General features: G+C 38.1%; 2 protein-coding genes across 7 annotated transcripts; one reads left to right on the top strand and one right to left on the bottom strand.

The window, feature by feature from the left end:
* Window positions 1–2,354, top strand: LOC105346176 (peptidase inhibitor 15). The gene is made up of 6 exons (XM_011454662.4): window positions 1–295; window positions 553–777; window positions 1,620–1,738; window positions 1,844–1,944; window positions 2,040–2,112; window positions 2,240–2,354. Coding segments are annotated over exons 1-6 (672 nt in total). The 5' UTR covers window positions 1–142; the 3' UTR covers window positions 2,241–2,354.
* A 277-nt stretch (window positions 2,355–2,631) lies between these two features.
* Window positions 2,632–18,309, bottom strand: LOC105346195 (uncharacterized). Of its 6 annotated transcripts, none has more exons than XM_020074490.3 (31): window positions 18,085–18,309; window positions 12,103–12,800; window positions 11,783–11,877; window positions 11,455–11,571; window positions 11,135–11,250; window positions 10,550–10,614; window positions 10,141–10,292; window positions 9,339–9,614; window positions 8,891–9,241; window positions 8,700–8,807; window positions 8,568–8,597; window positions 7,862–7,977; window positions 7,466–7,663; window positions 7,307–7,372; window positions 7,056–7,164; window positions 6,755–6,838; window positions 6,575–6,638; window positions 6,235–6,346; window positions 5,842–5,897; window positions 5,614–5,737; window positions 5,403–5,509; window positions 5,171–5,273; window positions 4,939–5,080; window positions 4,755–4,830; window positions 4,557–4,623; window positions 4,338–4,423; window positions 4,011–4,137; window positions 3,881–3,922; window positions 3,716–3,772; window positions 3,574–3,598; window positions 2,632–3,480 (listed from the first exon to the last, which is right to left on the bottom strand). In XM_020074490.3, exons 2-31 carry the CDS (start codon window positions 12,753–12,755, stop codon window positions 2,984–2,986), a joined length of 4,221 nt encoding a protein of 1,406 aa, XP_019930049.3. In that variant the 5' UTR covers window positions 12,756–12,800; window positions 18,085–18,309; the 3' UTR covers window positions 2,632–2,983. The 6 variants fall into 6 exon arrangements, 5 of the variants coding, with proteins under 5 accessions (XP_019930049.3, XP_011452993.4, XP_019930048.3 ...); XM_011454691.4 differs by lacking the exon at window positions 18,085–18,309 and adding an exon at window positions 17,799–18,036; XM_020074489.3 differs by lacking the exon at window positions 18,085–18,309 and adding an exon at window positions 17,371–17,517.
* Window positions 18,310–18,450: the final 141 nt, after the last annotated feature.

Raw genomic sequence — 18,450 nt, 5'->3', positions numbered from 1 at the left:
GAAGTATCGCTTACAGACACGTGGGCCTTACTACTCCAAACGCCAGTTACTTAATAACGGCCAGGACTGTCCGTAGAACCATTGTTCGCTCAGTCTTCGATAGGTCTACACGCTGTCTCTTTTATTGCAGGATCTGGACAAAATGAACTCCTCTCTGTTAGTGCTGCTGTGTGCCTTGATTCAGTTTCTGGGACTGGACGCCGTGTACGTCAACATTCAGCGTTACCGTGGCTACATCCAGCGAACACACAACAACCTCAGGGCTCTAGAGGGGGCCGCCGACATGAAGTACATGGTAAGAATCCCCAAAAAATTAAAAATCGCCATCAAATCCGGAGGTCTTTCAAATAATAGGCGACCATTGATAACATTAACTCTTAGAGATGCCAAAAAGAGTAAAAAAAAAATTGCTAAATTCATTCAATAACATGTTTTAAACAGTCAATTAAATATTGTGACAAATGTTCATACAGAGGGTATATGTTTCCAGTGCTAAATTTCAATGATGCGCACTGAACCAATGTAACTCTGATGTAATTTATACCTTACCAGACCACGGACTATGGTTTGGAGAATCTCTCCCAGAGATGGGCAGACAGATGCGTCTTTGAACATCAGATGAGGGGTTACGGAGAAAACCTGGCTTTTATCTCCAGCACGGGCCCCACCCCAGATCCTGGTTACGTCATCAGGGAATCCATCCGTCAATGGTACAATGAGCGCCCCCTGTATCGGTTCGGTACCGGTTCCTGTGGCGCAGCATGTCACTACACTCAGGTAAAATCTCTAAGACTTAGGTATTTCAATTAATTTTGCAAGAAGAGCCCCTCATAATATGAAAAAATGAATCGCACAATAGATTAATAAGCAACCTTAGATATTATGCTCTGTGAGGTAATTTAATTCGCAAAAGTGGTAAGAATAATTATAAAACTCGGACTTGTAAAATTCGTTGGTAAACAGGTGATGGAAATGGTTTCCCTCACACATAGTCGGGGGTAATATTTAAGTGTGTAGATATTTTGGCGGTAGTTCCTTGTTTCCCGGTGTCCCGTGTCTTTACACGGCTGTTAATGTGTTCCGTTGTCTTTCGGTGCTGTTTCCCTGTATTTATAACCTGGTAACATAATTTATGACAAGGAAATACACCGAGGGTCCGCTTAGCATGTAACCTACACGGACCATTACTGCCCGGGCTCCGATAAGGTGACTTAAGGGCGACAGAGTCACCTGTTTTTATTTTTTTGTTTACTTATCAATCCAGCGAATAATTTTTCTATGTAATTTTTGACAGATTCGGTGAACCATCGATCTCTTTGTTTTTCTCTCGAGGAAAACATTCTTCAAACGAAAAAAAGTTATCGATAGTAAAAAATGTTAAAAACGACGCTTCATGAATTATTTGATTTTATCTGATAAAACATTATTGGTGTGTCCCGCTCACACTCATACGTCACATTAATTTTTCGCCGTCATGTTGTTATTATAAACATGATAAGCCGGTCTAGGTTTCGATACTCAAGGAATCCTCAAACACCGTTATGATTTTACATCATTTGACTATTTAACCATTTGTATATTGTTTCACATTTTCAGAGACGTTTTATGTTTATTTGTAGATGATTTGGGCGCGAACATCCCGGGTAGGTTGTGCCATGAGTTATTGCGCTGCTCTCTCTGACGGTAGAGGGCGCGTCTACAGAAACGCGCAGTACTTCGTCTGCTTCTACTCACCCCAGTAAGTATAAAGGCATTTACTAAGACCATGTCGAATTTTGAAATCAATAATAAATCATGATCTTCAAACAAACAATTTTAATGACTGAATACAATTGTTTTGCAGGGGTAACTTTATTGGTCAGACTCCTTACACCCCCGGCCCAGCTTGCTCCCGCTGTCCAATGGGAAACACATGCACGCGAGAGGGACTCTGCTTCGGACCTGGTCAGTGATTACATTTCATTGTTATGATAATAATAATAATAATAATAATACTGATTTGTGACAGACTGATCATGATTTTGTCTCGTATATTTCAGATGTTATGGGCAGGCGTAGACGAAGAAGCGTTGCAGCCACGTATAAATCCACCATGACGAAGTCCGAGGCTTGGTAAGTAAACAGCCTCCAAAACTAAATATTAAAATTAGTTTATAAAAAATCAGTTCTACCAATAACACAGTGACTTTTGATATGAGCCAAGTGGAAATATAATAGCTTACTTTTCTGTTTTTCACAGATGACAATCACGTATGCTGTCGTGTTTCTTGAAGCTGTGTCAATATAACGATATAATTAATGGTGCTGTTTAATGTATACCTATCCATTCAATAATAAACAAACCTGTACCTCTGTATTGTCTTCTGAGCTATCAATTCACGATTATAACCGAAATAAAATCAGAATTTACTGTTTACAATTATTAAAACCAGTTTTTTTAGCGATGGGATATGTGGCCATAGTTATGTGTCCTCTATATTTTCTGAAATCATCGTCTTCTAAATAAATGAATCATGCATACCTTGATATTAAATAAATGGAACATTCAATGTTATAATCAAAAGTCGTAACCCTTCGCTTAGGAGTGTCAGACATAGGAGTGTCAGACATAAGATCACTAAAACTACGAAATTCTAGGTTCTATAGTACAGATTGCACATATTTATTTGGATTTCTGTAACATATCACATTTGTTTAAAAAATAAATATAAAGATGTAAAGACTACGGCGAGGAGACATAACAAAATAGAGCACAAGGAAAATACAAGTAAACGTCTCCAAACGATAAACCAGTGTATAGCAAAACAGTCAAAACCTCATACAATTCATAAAGCACTTCACATTGGTAACGATTTTTGCATAACTATGTTGTTTTTTTTTCTCTCGCGTTGAAAGACCCAGAAGAGAGAGTGAGACACGGGGACTTCTTAGTGAGACTACTAGAGTATATATTACATATGTATACAAAATGGATGGAATGGAATTATAACAACTGTTTGTGCTGCTGCACTTCTCTATCAGCAGTGGAATGAATTAAAGCAGTCAGTTCTTCTTGAGGTTCACTCCGGGAATTCTGTCCGGATAGGTTCACTCTGTTATATCCGTTCTTCCGGACCGAATGGTTTGGCGCACTAACACCAAGTCTTTCCACTTCCCTTCCGATAATCCTTGTATCGTTTTGATTAAGGATTGGCACCCTTTCTGAGACAAAGGCGACCTCTTTGCTGCCGTTTGCCCGTATAAATAGTAGCGGGCCAGTAGTTTGACTAGGTTTATCAACAATTTTCGTCTCTGCGCACGAGACTGTCGCACTATTTGCTTCTGTATTGTTTAACGGAAGCTCGTGAGCAGCAGAACTTCCAAGAAGTGACGACAGATGGCGCTTTCTCTCAGCAGTATATTTGGCTCTATTGACTTCTGCATAATACTTGTTTGCTTTCTCTTGTTCTCGCGTTGGGTGATTAAAATAACTACAACAACCTGTGTAATTGAAAGAACATTGTTAGAAGGAATCTGCAAGTGCAGTTAATCTAATTCAAACAAGCACAGGGAGCAACAACCAGTATTCGTTACCTTTACAGCTCTGTTCCGCTTCATCCTGAAAAGAATCCAAATCATTACACTTTGACAGAAACAAACAAGATAAGCACCTTTTGTGATGTCTTTTTTTTCTTTAGCCAAAAAGTGATATGCTACGTATGTGAATAAAATTTACCGAGTTCTCTGTAGAGTTGTCGGACTTGGGGGAGGAACACCGGAATAATTTGACGACCTGTAAAACAAAATGTAAGACTCGTAACACACTACACGTGCATACCCTGCACTGATTAACGCTGACTGGTTACACGGTCTGTTCTTTACACAGTAATTTACTAGTTACCTGAGTGTCCATTATTATTCTGCTTACAAACAATGATATCACCTGCAATGCAAATGACAAAATGATCAAATTAACCCTTACAAATTATTACGCATTATTTAAGAATTTCAGTGCAGTTTGACAAACGTACTATTGCAATCCTACAGGTAATCAAGAGAATGAGTTGTATGGAGGCAGGGTCGGGCGTTAGATCCATGGATAAGAAAGCATCCATTGCCACCAACATGAGTAGAACGCCCGTCTTAATACAGCGACATCTGAAAGGGTTCAAACATGTACAAACAATACTAGTACGTTATGAAAACTCAATATATGGTAAAGCAAAAAAAAAATCGACGTTTATTTTTTACACCTTTCGTATTAAGCATTTTGTTTAACACTTCGAACAAATATTTCACAGATGTAAATTGTTACATCTACATGTGGCAACAGATATTTGGATACGGTAACTGCTTACAAGAGTTGTCTCCTGTTGGCCGCGGTCGTGATGTCTGCTTTGATTGTTTTGGACTTGACAGACAACACACTGAACACAAACATCACCTGCAACGAGTCAATGCCCCGACTAATTATACAGTTCTAGCACTGGATCATATTCTCTCCAAACCAGCGGAAAGAAAAATCACATTGATTTTAAGTAACTTTAAGAAGAATTTCAAATTCCGATAATACCTACAAAAGTTATGATGGCGACTTCAATGGCAAAGAAGTAAAACGTCCATTGGCTTCTCCTAAGCCAACACCTAAGGTTCACAAAAATAGGTCATGTTTCAAGTAAAGGTATTTAGTGAATGCATGTCTTGAGCATTAATTAGTATTTCTAAATTTAACAAGATAAAGACCATGTGAGGTTGACAGTAAGCTGTGTACATACATGAAGGAATGGCTGTCGGACTTGTCAAACATCTGAGACGCTACCACGAAAAACGATGTCAAAATCAGCGGGCATCCTGTGAAGATTGCAAAAATTGGAGTGTGAAATGTGTCAGCATCAATGGGCCTTCATGGAGAGCCGGTCAGTGATCACGTGACAGAGATAAATCATGATCAAAACTTACCCCAACCAAACATCAGGTACTTGCTGACCAGTCCCCCCGCTTTACTGGGAGAAATGAACTGATGAACGCTGACCAGCAGTAAAAATGATAAAGCTGCCGAGTACAGGAAGAACAAGGCGTACCTCCCTATTGTACAGATAATCTGAAACAGACAGCACAACTTTTTATTACGAAGATAATGTTATTATTTTCAGACTTTGACTTTAATATTTGATGCAATATGTTAATGTACCTCAGTTTTCCAATGATAAAGACACACGATAACGACACAATTCAAGGCGATTAACACACAGATGAAATTCACATAGATAACCGACTCCTCTCCCGGTAATCTCCTATACAGAAAAAATATTCCATCAGTATCAGGGAATTCAAACGGCAAATTGCTGACAGTGTATACGATAATTATTATGACTGTTGTAAACCATTAAAATAGTAAATGCTATTCCTAATTACGTGACTACCTGCAGGCGACCACAAGAATGATGAGAATGAGAGCAAGACCGGATATAGCGACGGCAGCGCCCACTAGGAGCAGTTCAAAGTTGTTTTGGACGGCGGGGAAGACAATCTGTCAAAAAGCATGGAAATATATTAAAAACATATTATGGAATAAGTAAAAGAATGACCATGAAATACATCACCATTATATGCATATCATGTTGTTTAGTTTACCGTTTCATTTTGCTGGATGCCAACCACTTGTAGCATGACAGGAAGTGAACACTGACACGTGATGTAGGAGTTGTCATGTGACACAAAATGACAACTGTCGTTTTTCCATGCATGTTTTATGAATCTGTTATTACAAATGAAGCATTTGTTAAAATAAAACTTCACAGTCTTCTTCATATTCATTACAAAATCTTCACCTTTTTGAATAATAATTAGACAATTGTGTACCTGGAATCCTTTTCAAGGGATAAACAATGGAATGTTGAATAATCTCTCACATTAACCTGTTAATGAAATGAAAAATTAATGTCATTCGTTCCAGAGCAAAGATCGACAACTCTAATATCGATCAATGCTTTAAGAATATTTTTATGTAGATATCCTTATTTATGGTTGGATAGATTGAAAATGTTTAAAAGTTGATAATCAATACATAATAAATTGCCTTATAATATATAAGGAAATAAAATAAAATTGTATGATATATATAATATTATATAATATGTAATACATTGCCATTCCTCAAACATACATGTAGCATTCTTTCTTTCCGATATCACATTATTTTAACTTTAAAAGAATATGGAATTTGCTGTTACTGCGGACAATAATGTTACATACTGATGACAGCAGTGGAATGCTTATTCGTCCAATCAAATTATCCGTTACAAAGGAATCGCTGGGGAACATGCTGACATCCAGCATTTCGGACACAGACCGCAGGTTGTGATCCCTGTGTACACAAGAAATCAGGTGTGTTTGTGCTTTTATAACAGAATCCTGAGTGTTATGCTTTCTCAGCTTCATATATTTAATATCATACAGTATTAAAAAATTACCAAGATATCATTTGATCTGACAATTCTATCACAATGGAAGTAATAAATTTATATTGATATGGTAGTTATTAATACAAGTCGCACGTCAGCACTATTGGATATACAATAATCGTGACTTTTACCTTTGTATTTTCATGGGAAACAAGTCGATTAAATTCCGCAGAGAAAATAAAACCACCGGGTAAGCTGAAATAAAATCACCGATAGACGTCATTAGCCAAAAATTCACACTCTCGTCAAAAGTTGTATCTACACTCAGCACGTCTCATTTTATCAAAGGCAGAAGAAAAACTAAAACCTACCGTTGGTGTCTGGAACAAGAGCCCTTTCGTCATTCTGTCTCAACAGCGTTACACGATGGCTGGAGCTGCTCCCAAACTCCACATCTGTTAATAGAGATCAATTGGTCATCTAAATAAGCTACGGGTGAAACCTACCTTCATTTTGCAACTTAAACGGGAAGTTTTCTCTCTCAATGTTTTCATGTGAATGTAACATTTACAAACTCTTGAATAAATTTGGTGCGGATTACGTAGATGTTTTGTTCTAGAGCCCCTGCATGAATACTAAAAAGCCTGCGAGTAAACGTTAGTAAATGGTTACCTATATTGTCCGACAGAATTTCCGTATCAGGTGAAAAGTCCAGGTAACTGGTCAGGTTACTACTCAGGGCGTCCAGTATACCTATCATGTTGTCCCCAAAGCTCACCGCCTGAAAAAAAATAGCCCACAATAACCTCTCACACAAACGTCCTCCGGATATTTTGACTTATTTACGCATATCGAACTAATTTAACTAATTTCTTTCATGAACTTATAGGTGTATTAAAAAAATCAACCGTATTTTTACGGACCTTTTTTTCCTCCACAGTGGCGTTAGAGATGGCTGTGAGAAGTTGGTCCAACAAATAAACGACATTCTGCAGGAAATATCACAGATATAAACCAAAATGACTTTAAAATCCAAACAAAAATACATGTATACCGATATAACAAATTTTTATCGGACGCACCACGAATGAGATCTTGGAGCCACCATAGTAGAGGGAGGGGGACTTGACCAGATGTTGGAGGATTTTCAGGAGAACATTAGCGGCAATCTCTACGTCACCCGAGTACATCCGGTTGTCTGGACTGGCGGCGTACTGGAAGAGCTGGTCGAACACGTGCTGGAGGGAAGATGATCTATATCCGTTACGGAGGATCTCCATCTACAACAGACATCACAAGGATCCTCCAATGACACGCTTTACATGCTTACTTTCTTTTACTCCAGTTTTGGCATGCGCTGCATATCATATTATAAAATATGACTTGTGCAGCTTCACATTAGTTCATATACTTTTATCTTCTCTTTGTACAAAGCACTTGATGGAATAAAGAGCATAGGATGAGTCGAAAGGGCTTACCTCGTCATATATCTGGACCAAACTGACAGACTGACACATTGAAAAATTGGGCTCCTCCCAGGAACAAAATCTTCCCTGTCCGCCATTTCTACACCGGCACTTCCTAGTGACAAAACCTGCCAAAATTCACCGGACACAACCGGTTTATACATCGTTTGCAGGTATATTACAGGTTACAAGGATTATATCGGTATCATCGCTGTATAAACCTTTTTCCTAGATCTATATACGAGTACATGTAAATTATCATGCTGGATATATGGTTAGTATTGTAACTTTTACTATGAAAGAATCTAGGGGAAATCGATCAACGCTATATTATTATTACAATTTTCATAAGAGTGCAGGAAAGTTTTAACAATAGTTATGTACAATGATTCGGGCTGTAAGACAGATGTACGAATGGTAAATGCCTCACAAAGAAGAAAATACAAATTCAAAGTAACGCATACAGATAGTACAGATATGGTTCAGTCTATGTTGTTTGCAATGGTGCTAGTTATACACAGAACACGGCATATTGCACCATTAACGTCAACATTCGACATCTTATTGTTGTTAGATGGAATGGTGTGAAGAAACGGTGATTACACACGGTGATTATACCCGCCAAACCGAAATACTGAAATACCAGATGAGAAGTACACACAACAACTCTCTAGCTACAGAGAGTAGTGTTCTCAAGAAATCTCACAGAGACACTCACCAGTATCTATAGGGATGTAGTTTTGAAAATCTGTACAAATAGGGACAATCGTCAGATAAACCTTGTATATTTTGTTGTAAATTCTGATGAATGGGAAAACATAAAGCGCTGTAAATAATTTTGATTTCTTACCCCCTGCTTCTGCTGGACATCGTTCCTTCCGGTAATGGCCGCCTGCCATTTCCGCCCACAAAATACTCTTATACCACTGCTGATGGCAGGTATCGTTAACATGGTTAGCTGTAATAAATTATCATGAAAGCAGCGAGGGCGAAATTGAAATGCATTAAACGAGAACTTTCTGGTTCGGATAGTTTCAGTACCTGGCTGTACATATATATCCGCTGTGACATTCTGGGCGCCTGCAGCGTTGGTCACTTTACAAGTAAATATCGCCCTTTTCAGCAGGCGACGGACGTAGAGCTGTGATCCAGCAGGCTGTAGTGTTTCCGGTATCATATCGGAGCGCCCTCTTTTGATGAGCAAGTTGTTCACGTACCATTCATACTGCAAGGCATCTTGATCAAAAGACAGGCATCGGATTCTAATCGATCCACCGTAAGGGACATAGTCCGCCATCGGATCTATATCAACCATCGGTGTTGTAATGACGTCAACCAAGTCAGACTTATTCTGAGCAATTCCAAAATCTCTGGCTTCACAGGTGTATTCACCTGGAATTAGATATATTAAAATCATGTACATGTCTACAAGTACCGATGGCATGTTTATTCCAGGGGATCGTTCAGTTGTCTGATTCAGTTTTCATACCTCTATCCGACGCCTTGACGTTCCCGTAATACAGCACTGAGCGAAGAGTCCCGTCCAGTTTGGAGTTGATGATGGTCTGGAAACCTTTCCTGACAGCCACGCCCATGTCGATCAGCATTCCGTCCTTGAACCACCGGAAGCTGGTGTTCTCAGAGCCTCGCACAATACAGGAAATGGTCAGGAATTTGCCCTCGATGGTGTAGCTGATGTAGTCGTCGCCCCAGAAGGAGTCGTGCTGTCCTTCCTCTGTGGTGACCACCTCCATCAGGTACAGAACTAAACGCGCCCAATATAAACTATTATAGAACTAAATGCATAATACATGTATATAAACATACTATGACATATCTAAATGCACCCAAAATATACTATTACAGAATTAAATGCATCAAATATATAATTTTACAAAACAAATCACGCTCAGTACATACTGTGTACTATTAAATAACTAAACCCAATCAAAAGTAATTAAAACTAAACGCATCTCATCAGAATAATCACAGAACTAAACGCACCCAGTCGAAATCGTTACTAAACGTTCCTAATCATCACTATAACAAACGCACCCAATATCAACTATAACCGATCAAAACTCTCACAAAACGAAACGTTTACGCGTCCAATCAATTTCATTTCCAAAACGTACACAATCTAACAGTAAGAAAATTAAACGCACGCAATCAAACAATTACATAATAACTAAAAGCATCAAATCATAACAAAACTTAACGAATGCAATGAAACAATTATAACAAAACCAAAAAAAAACAATAAATGGAATGATTTGTAAGTTAATGTTCACCTGGAATGCTTTTGATTGATAATGACGTATTGTAAAATGGAATGTCGCCGACCAAGCCACGGCTGAAGAGGGTTTTCTCAAAGGTCGCCATCTTGGATTGTTCACTTGTCTCGATGATAAAATGAAATTCCATTGTTCTTGGGTTTGATGAACTACATACATACATAGGAGATATCAATAACATTATGGGCTGATAAACCAGTTCACTAATGTCATGTTAGAACCGGTAAAAGTAATTTATCACATAATAAAATATTAATAATTCAATCAGTATATTATAACAAAAATAACGTTTCACTTCACAATACATGTAGATAGAATACATACTCTAACTTGCACTTATTGGTAGCTTTAATAACATAGAATATGATTTTTGTCTGTTTAAATTATGTTCCGGACATTGTCTTACCTTGACCCAATAAAGGTAAAATTTGTCATAGTGTGTACATTATATTCCTTGAGGCTCAGCTCAATCTAGAAAAAAGAATATTGGACAATTTATGTTTTGAAGTCGACACTTTTACCAAAAAAAAAATATAATAATCAATATTAACAATTTATATTTAAATCAAAATTCATAGCTATTAGCGCCAGCTTTGAATAGTTCTGTTTACTAAAAACATTTTATTCTTCTTCTTTTTTAAGACCATTCTCTGTAGAAATTACAGCGTTCTGAATGCTTAATGTTTTGAGACATCGTGAGAATAACCAAGAAAACCAATGTTTTCCCAAAATAAATTACAGCTATTTAAAATTTTCAAAATTAAGGTTAAAAAGGTTAAATGATTTCTTATCTACAAAATTTGATTTGTACAATGAAGAAATGACAAGTGAAAACTTTCATTCTCAATTCTATATTTCTCATCTGATTTTCTTTTTAAAAAATAATTATTCTTTAAACAGAAATTATTTATTAATGGAAACACTGATTGACCCATCATATACGAATATTCAAATTTGACGTTTTCCTCATCTTATCAATGAAAATTCTTACATCTTGGCGAACTGACTCAATTTGAGATTCAGTAAATAGAACATCATTTCCGCTTCCGGAAATAGACTGGAGGTAGCTGTCCGTTGGTTGCATTGTTACAATGATTCGATTTCGATCTGTAATGAGTAAACATTCTGTCTTTGATATCAATGAAGTGTCTAAAGCGACAGCTGACCGATGTTTTATTCATAACGTTTGCTTTCTCCAATGGATAAATATTTTGATAACGCTCCGTTCGACGGCTATTTTCTTTGACTGTTGATTATTGTTCAACATTTTGTACAACACCGAGTGACCTCGGTTACAGGTAAATGACTTACCTATATGGGAGCAGGTTCTATTGTCAGGGTTCAGTCGGAAGTCTTTGTAACATGCGCACTGTTTGTAGCCAAACATGCCGTCAATGCATGTCTGACCGCATCCAAGGTAGGCACATGCTGAAAGCAAAGACATTTGTCGATATCATATAAACTTATTACTTATCAAAGATTAAAAAACATCGATGTTTAAAAATATAAATACAAGATTACATTTTACAATGAATACAGAGAGAAAATCAATATAAATTCCTTCCTTAACACATTATCTTGACGCCGTTTTGGTTTTAGACTCTTTAGTAGGCTTTGCTTTCACACGTCTGTCACTTACCGTCTGGTAGATAGTCGGAGAGGGGCACCTCACACATGTGTCCTGTGAACCCTTTGGTACAGTTACAGATGTTAACATTTGTTCCATAAAAATACCTAGAATTACAATGGGAAAGCGTTTACTATTTTTCTTTTAATATGGTAAACAAGTAAATGAAGTTGACCCTACGTACAAAATGATACTTGTAGGCATTAGTCTTATCATTGATATTACAGAAATTATTAACGCCTTCTTTGGTAAATGTTGTACATTTTTTTAATACAAAATCACATTTAATTCAATGAGTGTAAATGGGCATGTTCTTTAACAATTAGTCTTACCGACATTCCCCTCCATTCTTGCATTGGTTAATTCCCTTGGCTGGGTCACAGTGTTCCCCATATTGACAAATATCCCCCTGGTAGCCCTCAAAACAGTGGCACCGGTAGGCCGAGAAGTCGGCGTTGGCGTAGCAGTCGCCCAGGTAGGAGCACAGGTTGATGGAACAGGTGCGCTTTAGGTTTGTGGAGGAACGGTCCAAGAACTCGTATGTGATGTTGAAGCCATAGACGTCCACGATGTGATCCAGCACACGCACGTTAATGTCGTTGATTTCAGAGACGGCCAGACGAATCACGGTGTACGGCTTGTTGGACACGATGTGCTGGATCTCACTGTTTGCATTCAGAGTGGCTAGTTGCCGGGGATTGATGTACTCCCTCTGGTTGGAATAATGCTCAAACTGCCACACGCTGACGAACCCCTTCAGGTAGAACTGTGTCAGGTAGATGGCGGTGTTCCGTGTCTGGGGGTTATAGATCACCCACTCACATTGTATGGGGGTGGGGAATTCCTTGGGGAAGTTCGGGGACTGGATCACGCCCTTAGCGTCTGTCAGTCGTCCCCCGCAGTCTCTGAACACTGGGACGCTGTGTACATAGATTGTGTAGCAGGCGGTCAGCAGCAGCAGGTGTCCGGTGTTAATGTTCGCCATCCTCCCTCACCGGAAGTCCTCATCTCGCCTCATTCACAGTATCACCTAAATGAGAAAGGAGATGACGTTAGGTAAAATGAAACTTATACACTCAACTAATCGATGCAATTTTTGCATGCATTTTTTTTTTACTTTTAAACTTACGTCGATTTATCAAGTCATTTCACTTAAATCTTATCTCAAAATTATCGGTAATTCTACGATAAGACATTAAGGTAATGTTGCAAGTAATTACAGTTAGCCTTTTACCATGTCCAAATACTATCAGTAATATATATTATAATCTAAAACAATTAATATAATCGGGAATTAGTTGCTACAGGGAAAGTCTCCAAAATTATTTTTAAACTTTAAGAAGCATATAGAGCTGCATGATTGTTAAAAAAACACTTCATGTCCTCTTGCAAAGCTTATTATAAGTCACCACTACCTGTAGAGAAGTCGATGACGTTTCATACACGTCATATTCATTTAAAGCGTTTATATTATACTAGTATAAGGATATGCATTTACTTCATTCAAATACATATATAACATTGTGTCAGTTCACTTGAACGAGCGTGCTATACAGTATAAATCATCGATAGGCTGTTAAGAATACTCTACACATCACGTACAGACCCCAACAATACACTTATGGTACTGAGCACTGACCAATCGCAATCAAATGGTCACACAAATAGCAGTAAGTGTTCTGTCTAGTTCACACAAATAGCAGTAAGTGTTCTGTCTAGTTCACACAAATAGCAGTAAGAGTTCTGTCTAGTTCTGCAGCCAGTGCATTGTCAACACGATGCAATTAATCTGTTCAGTCCATAGTCTGATGTCGTACCTTGTATGGTAAACTGATGGGTCGTCATTTGGGGAGAAATCTTTCATTAATGGTTTAATTTTTTTTAATTACATACTATGTTTATTACATTTCCCACAACTCTGTCATTTTTTAAATATAGTATTAATGGTAATAGGTGTTACTAATTATCACAAATTACGAATGTAATCACCAGGCCTTACCGATCAGTAATCTTGGCAGTAGTTTTTGGATTCTGTGATGCCAACATTGTTCAATCTAATGATCTAAACAACCGATTGATGAGTAATATATTGTGATATATGATCTGACAGATCAGATCGAGTAAATCGACATGCTATTGCTATGGTTGTTGCTGAATCATTTAATTCTCGGTGACTCAATCGTATTGTGTTTGTCATAATTCCTACCTCGGGATAAATAGAACGAAAATGAGAGAATAAATAATAATAAGGCATATCCTTGACAAAAGCAGTTTTTCAGAGTGGGAGTAAATGAATTTACTTGGCTTATCCTAAGATTTTTACCGATCAAAGAAGTTGTAGTATTACACAGAAACAAGGCTGTTGAGTGGATCGGTGATAGTCACACACATACATTGTGACACGTACTGGTGTGTAGCATACATTGTGACACGTGCTGGTGTGTAGCTGACCTGCTCACGTCCTTGTTTTGCTATACTTGTACACGGTGGTCATTGTAAACGCCGAAACTTCACTTTGATCCGCTTACTGTAATGGAGACCTATCGTTTACTGGTGACAAAGCGGACACAGTTGGGACACAGTGGGGGCCTCAGGATCAGAAGCGAGTATCTGGGACAAGACTTGAAAAATCTCGTAATATTGGGGAAACCCCTCTAGGAATAAAGTGGTCAGAAAGGATATCCCTTTCTGTATTGTTTACAAATACATACTATCTACGATTGATAGATACTTATTGTAGTTTGGAGAAAGACCTTTTGTACCCGAGAGAGACCAGATGCCTGGAGTGACTGTTGCACGTGACCACCGACTGAGCAGCATCTGTCCGTGTTTACTTCTTATCTAGGGTATCTGGACATGTTTACAAATCGGTAACACGGAGGAACAAGGAAATAGCCCATTCAGATAGGATTTCATCAATATCCATAAAATCAATTCCCTGTTAATGCAGAAACTGGCCGCTTACCAAGGCCAAGCTCATAATGCATCCGTTATTGCAACCTTTAGTCATAAGGGTCAGCAACAAAACAAAAACCAAACTCCTTTATCTTCTTATCATTTGTAAACTGTCCTGAGTACTTAAAGAAGCCTTGAAAACATAAGACCTTTGTTATTTTTACATGTGTTTATAAACGTGGGGTTTTTTTTCAGGGAAGATCTTATCAAAGCACAACTGTTTCTGAAAAAGAACTAAATGCACTACGCAATACAAAATGAAATTTGTTAGCCTTTGATAGCTCTGACCAGATCCGTACTCCCAATTGGGGAAATGCCATGTTTTCTAAATCTACGTGACAGACAGATCGACGGAGAGACGAAGCTGTTGATCCCAGGGATTAGATCCCGATAGAAGCGCCTTGGCAGTCCTATTTTATATTCACCATATTTGTCTAGGTTTTATTAGTCCGGTGGCTTGGTGACGTCGTAGTCAATGCCGCCCCTTCCCTGCGCTTTCTCGCGCGGTCAGATACCCTCTTATCACTAGCTTCAGACATGTTGTCAACCAAAATACCCAAACTCGAACACCGGCCATAAAATAAGATTACTTATTAAATATACAGCCTAGCAGTAACGGCGAGATATGGAATGGTCAGCAGCGTGCGATTACTCTCACCCGACCTTCAACTCCCCGCTGTGTTCTCCGTATAAACAACAGATAAAGGACAAGGTTACCCGGATATACCTTTCACGGGTTTCGGAACATCATTTCCAGTACCCATATTGTTATTTTTATACAATGCTCTCATAATATTCGCATGGAATATTATTTTGGTCATCAAACTCAAGGCAAAACTTTTGAATACTTTTTTAATCCCACAGTAAAATATTTACTTTAAACATGTTCATTTGAGAAGCGATTAAGTATGAGCCACACATTTACCCGGATGAAACAACAACAAAATTCCATTTTGATATCTTAGAGCGACTAAAAGTAAATCATCTTTGCCTGCTGTAAATATTTGTTTATCAGTGGAGGTTCACACTGAGGGTTGGGAAAACTCTGACCAGAATATTAAAGAGGACTTATAAACGTAATAAAGCTTTTCTTGGATCAATTAAGTTACATCCCCACCACTTCCTTTTTCCCAGGAGTAAAACGTAATGAAGACAGCACGCAGTCCTGTTAAGTGGTAAATAATCCAACTAAACACTGCAGGACTGCACTTCTAAATGGACGAGATCATATTTGAATAATGCGATAATCTTGGACCGATGTTGATTCTTCAAGGCATGAAAGAGCTGTGTGACTAGTGGAAGCAAAGTACTATAGAGAATTAGTTAACATGGTCACGGGATAAAAAAAAACATCATCCTCTTGGACAAAGCCAGGAACCGAACAGATTGCTACACGATATTGCCGAGAGCTTGTAAGTTCACAAGTGTTAACAAATCATTGTCGACATCTGTTTGTGGAGGAGGCTTGAGGAATTCCCCGGTCAAGGAAATCCCCGACATGGCACGGTTATAAACCCCAAAAATAATGGTCACCGTGTCAACTGACCAACAACCGGAAGTTATATGTCTTGTAGTCCAATTAGATATCCTCCACACACTGATGATGGTGTGTGTGTTTGTGTGTGTCTGTAAGGGCTTCTCTCTATATATTGCCCTTTCATTTTGCTCGATTGTATAAGTCCTATTCTGGTTCTCACATTTATCTTCTTGTTTCGTAATCAGCTACTCATCCTGTTATCATCAGTTCATTTCGCAGAAATATGATATGCAGCGGTGTATCGTAGTATGACGGTTTACGGATTAAGCAATGTCACTGAATAGTCATGAAACTAAAGTTGTTTTTTATCTGCTTTGAAGTACTTATACCTTTTGCCATATTCTACTTTCCCCCACGGTTCTTCAGTGTTTTTCGTATCATATTTATAATATTCCATGAAAAGAAATCAATCGCTGTATCAATATTTTAACCATGATTCAAACTAATCAAAGGTAACCGTTAAATAGGCCAATAAATGTGTTTTGTGGAGGGTTCCTGGGCCTACAGACCGTATTCCTGGTACTGTAGGGGACCGTGGGTCCTGGGAGAGCATTGCCCTGCTTGTTGTTTATCCTGGCAGGTCGTGACAGGACAACGAGTAACCTTATCAAAAACGACTCAAACGCTCAGAGGACGCAGTCGATTCAAGCGCACTACAAGTCAAGTACCTTCCCACATTATATGACTGTTTGAAGCAAATAAATGTAGTGTAAATCAAAAACATAATTGCCCCCTGTGTTTTATTTTTCAGATGCTTTTTAGTTTTCGATAACGAAATATGAAGAAAATTTATATATATGTTATAAAGAAATAACAAAATTCTGAGATAAGATATATAACATAAGGCAAAGTTATTAGGTGTAATCTGAAACTATTAAATGAACAAATTTTCGAAACGACAGTCAATTGTGAATTTAAAGTAAATAGAAGTATAAAGAAATAAAATAAAACTCACTTAAGATTAACGGAATCATCATTAAGCCATGTTCTTCTCAGTAAACATTAGTAAAGTAATGGCTGTTACTTGAAATTATACATAGTTGCTAGTATAAAGTGCCATTATATTATTCTATCAAAGACATAATTTGTGCGTCTGCCCTGGACATACCTGGGGTTAACAAATATCCAATCGTGTTATTCATCCCATCAACACCGTACAATTGTTAAATGAACACTCAAAGGGGAGAATTTTATATAATCCAGATTAAGCTAAGTCTCTCTCAGGGTTGATAAACAAAATCGTATTAAACCATTTAATTTCCAATTTGAAAAGAAATTGACTATTTTCGGCTCTCGTTCTTTAGAATGTACCCTTTACATGTAAGGATAATCACATGTCGAAAAAAAACTTTAGTAGTCAAGATGTTTTTCTCTGAGAGAGTTGAAGGGCTGGAATCAAACAGCAACGAGTGCTGCTATTCACGAATAGTTCCCACTGTACACAAGATAGCGAGATATTTTTAACTACACAGGGTATACTTTGGGACAGGTGAGAAGCGTTGGAGTAACTGGGAGGGGGTGAGGCGGTCCCCTTACCTGATTAAGAAACCTGTCAGGAGACATCGGTAAACACAGTAAAATATATAATCCTGGTACACACAAATGCTGGTCTTTCAGTTCTTGTCTGTGGATGTATATAGGTGGAAGCTGTACTTCACCTAGAGATAGGTTATATGTTAACGCATGCGTTCAGCGAGTGTTTACATGTACTGACCATCCCTTATCGCTATTCGCCGGTCGATACTGACCGCTCGCTTAGGCCCTGTTTTTGATTACTCAAGGCTCTTGCGCAACATTCTTTTAAAGATTAAATTCTACTTACAAGCTCTGCCATGGTTGTGGCTATTTAATAGCGTGTAAGAATTTACACTATATCAAATAGACGGTAAGTGTTCAGTATGAGTTCTGCCTACGCGGATTGTAAACACCTCCTCCCTACATGTACACTATTGATCACCACTATCAGACACTAGATACTGAAGGACACACTCGCCAGATTTAAATTCACCCACTCTCCGCATCCCACAGATGTGATTAACGCTGAATGACCGGGACACTTTATGGTATGAGCCGACTTCCGCCTGCCCTTGGCTTTGTGACGACCCATTCCTTTATTTACTCTGGTCACTCAAAGACCTTGATCCAGTAAATTTTTGGAATTTTTAAAGAAGTACGTGATACTGTGTAA

Source organism: Magallana gigas, chromosome 7, assembly GCF_963853765.1.
Source record: "Magallana gigas chromosome 7, xbMagGiga1.1, whole genome shotgun sequence".
Classification (NCBI taxonomy): Eukaryota; Metazoa; Mollusca; class Bivalvia; order Ostreida; family Ostreidae; genus Magallana; species Magallana gigas.
This window is presented reverse-complemented; position numbering and strand designations above follow the sequence as displayed.

Bases quoted from the DNA above. Each gene is read 5' to 3' on its own strand.
- LOC105346176 (XM_011454662.4), top strand. From the start codon at position 143: ATGAACTCCTCTCTGTTAGTGCTGCTGTGTGCCTTGATTCAGTTTCTG. The intron at 778-1,619 runs GTAAAATCTCTA...GTTTATTTGTAG, and splicing joins CAGCATGTCACTACACTCAG to ATGATTTGGGCGCGAACATC. The intron at 1,945-2,039 runs GTCAGTGATTAC...CGTATATTTCAG, and splicing joins GGGACTCTGCTTCGGACCTG to ATGTTATGGGCAGGCGTAGA.
- LOC105346195 (XM_020074490.3), bottom strand. From the start codon at position 12,755: ATGGCGAACATTAACACCGGACACCTGCTGCTGCTGACCGCCTGCTAC. The intron at 7,165-7,306 runs GTCCGTAAAAAT...ATTTTTTTTCAG, and splicing joins CCACTGTGGAGGAAAAAAAG to GCGGTGAGCTTTGGGGACAA. The intron at 3,923-4,010 runs GTACGTTTGTCA...TTTGCATTGCAG, and splicing joins TTACCTGTAGGATTGCAATA to GTGATATCATTGTTTGTAAG.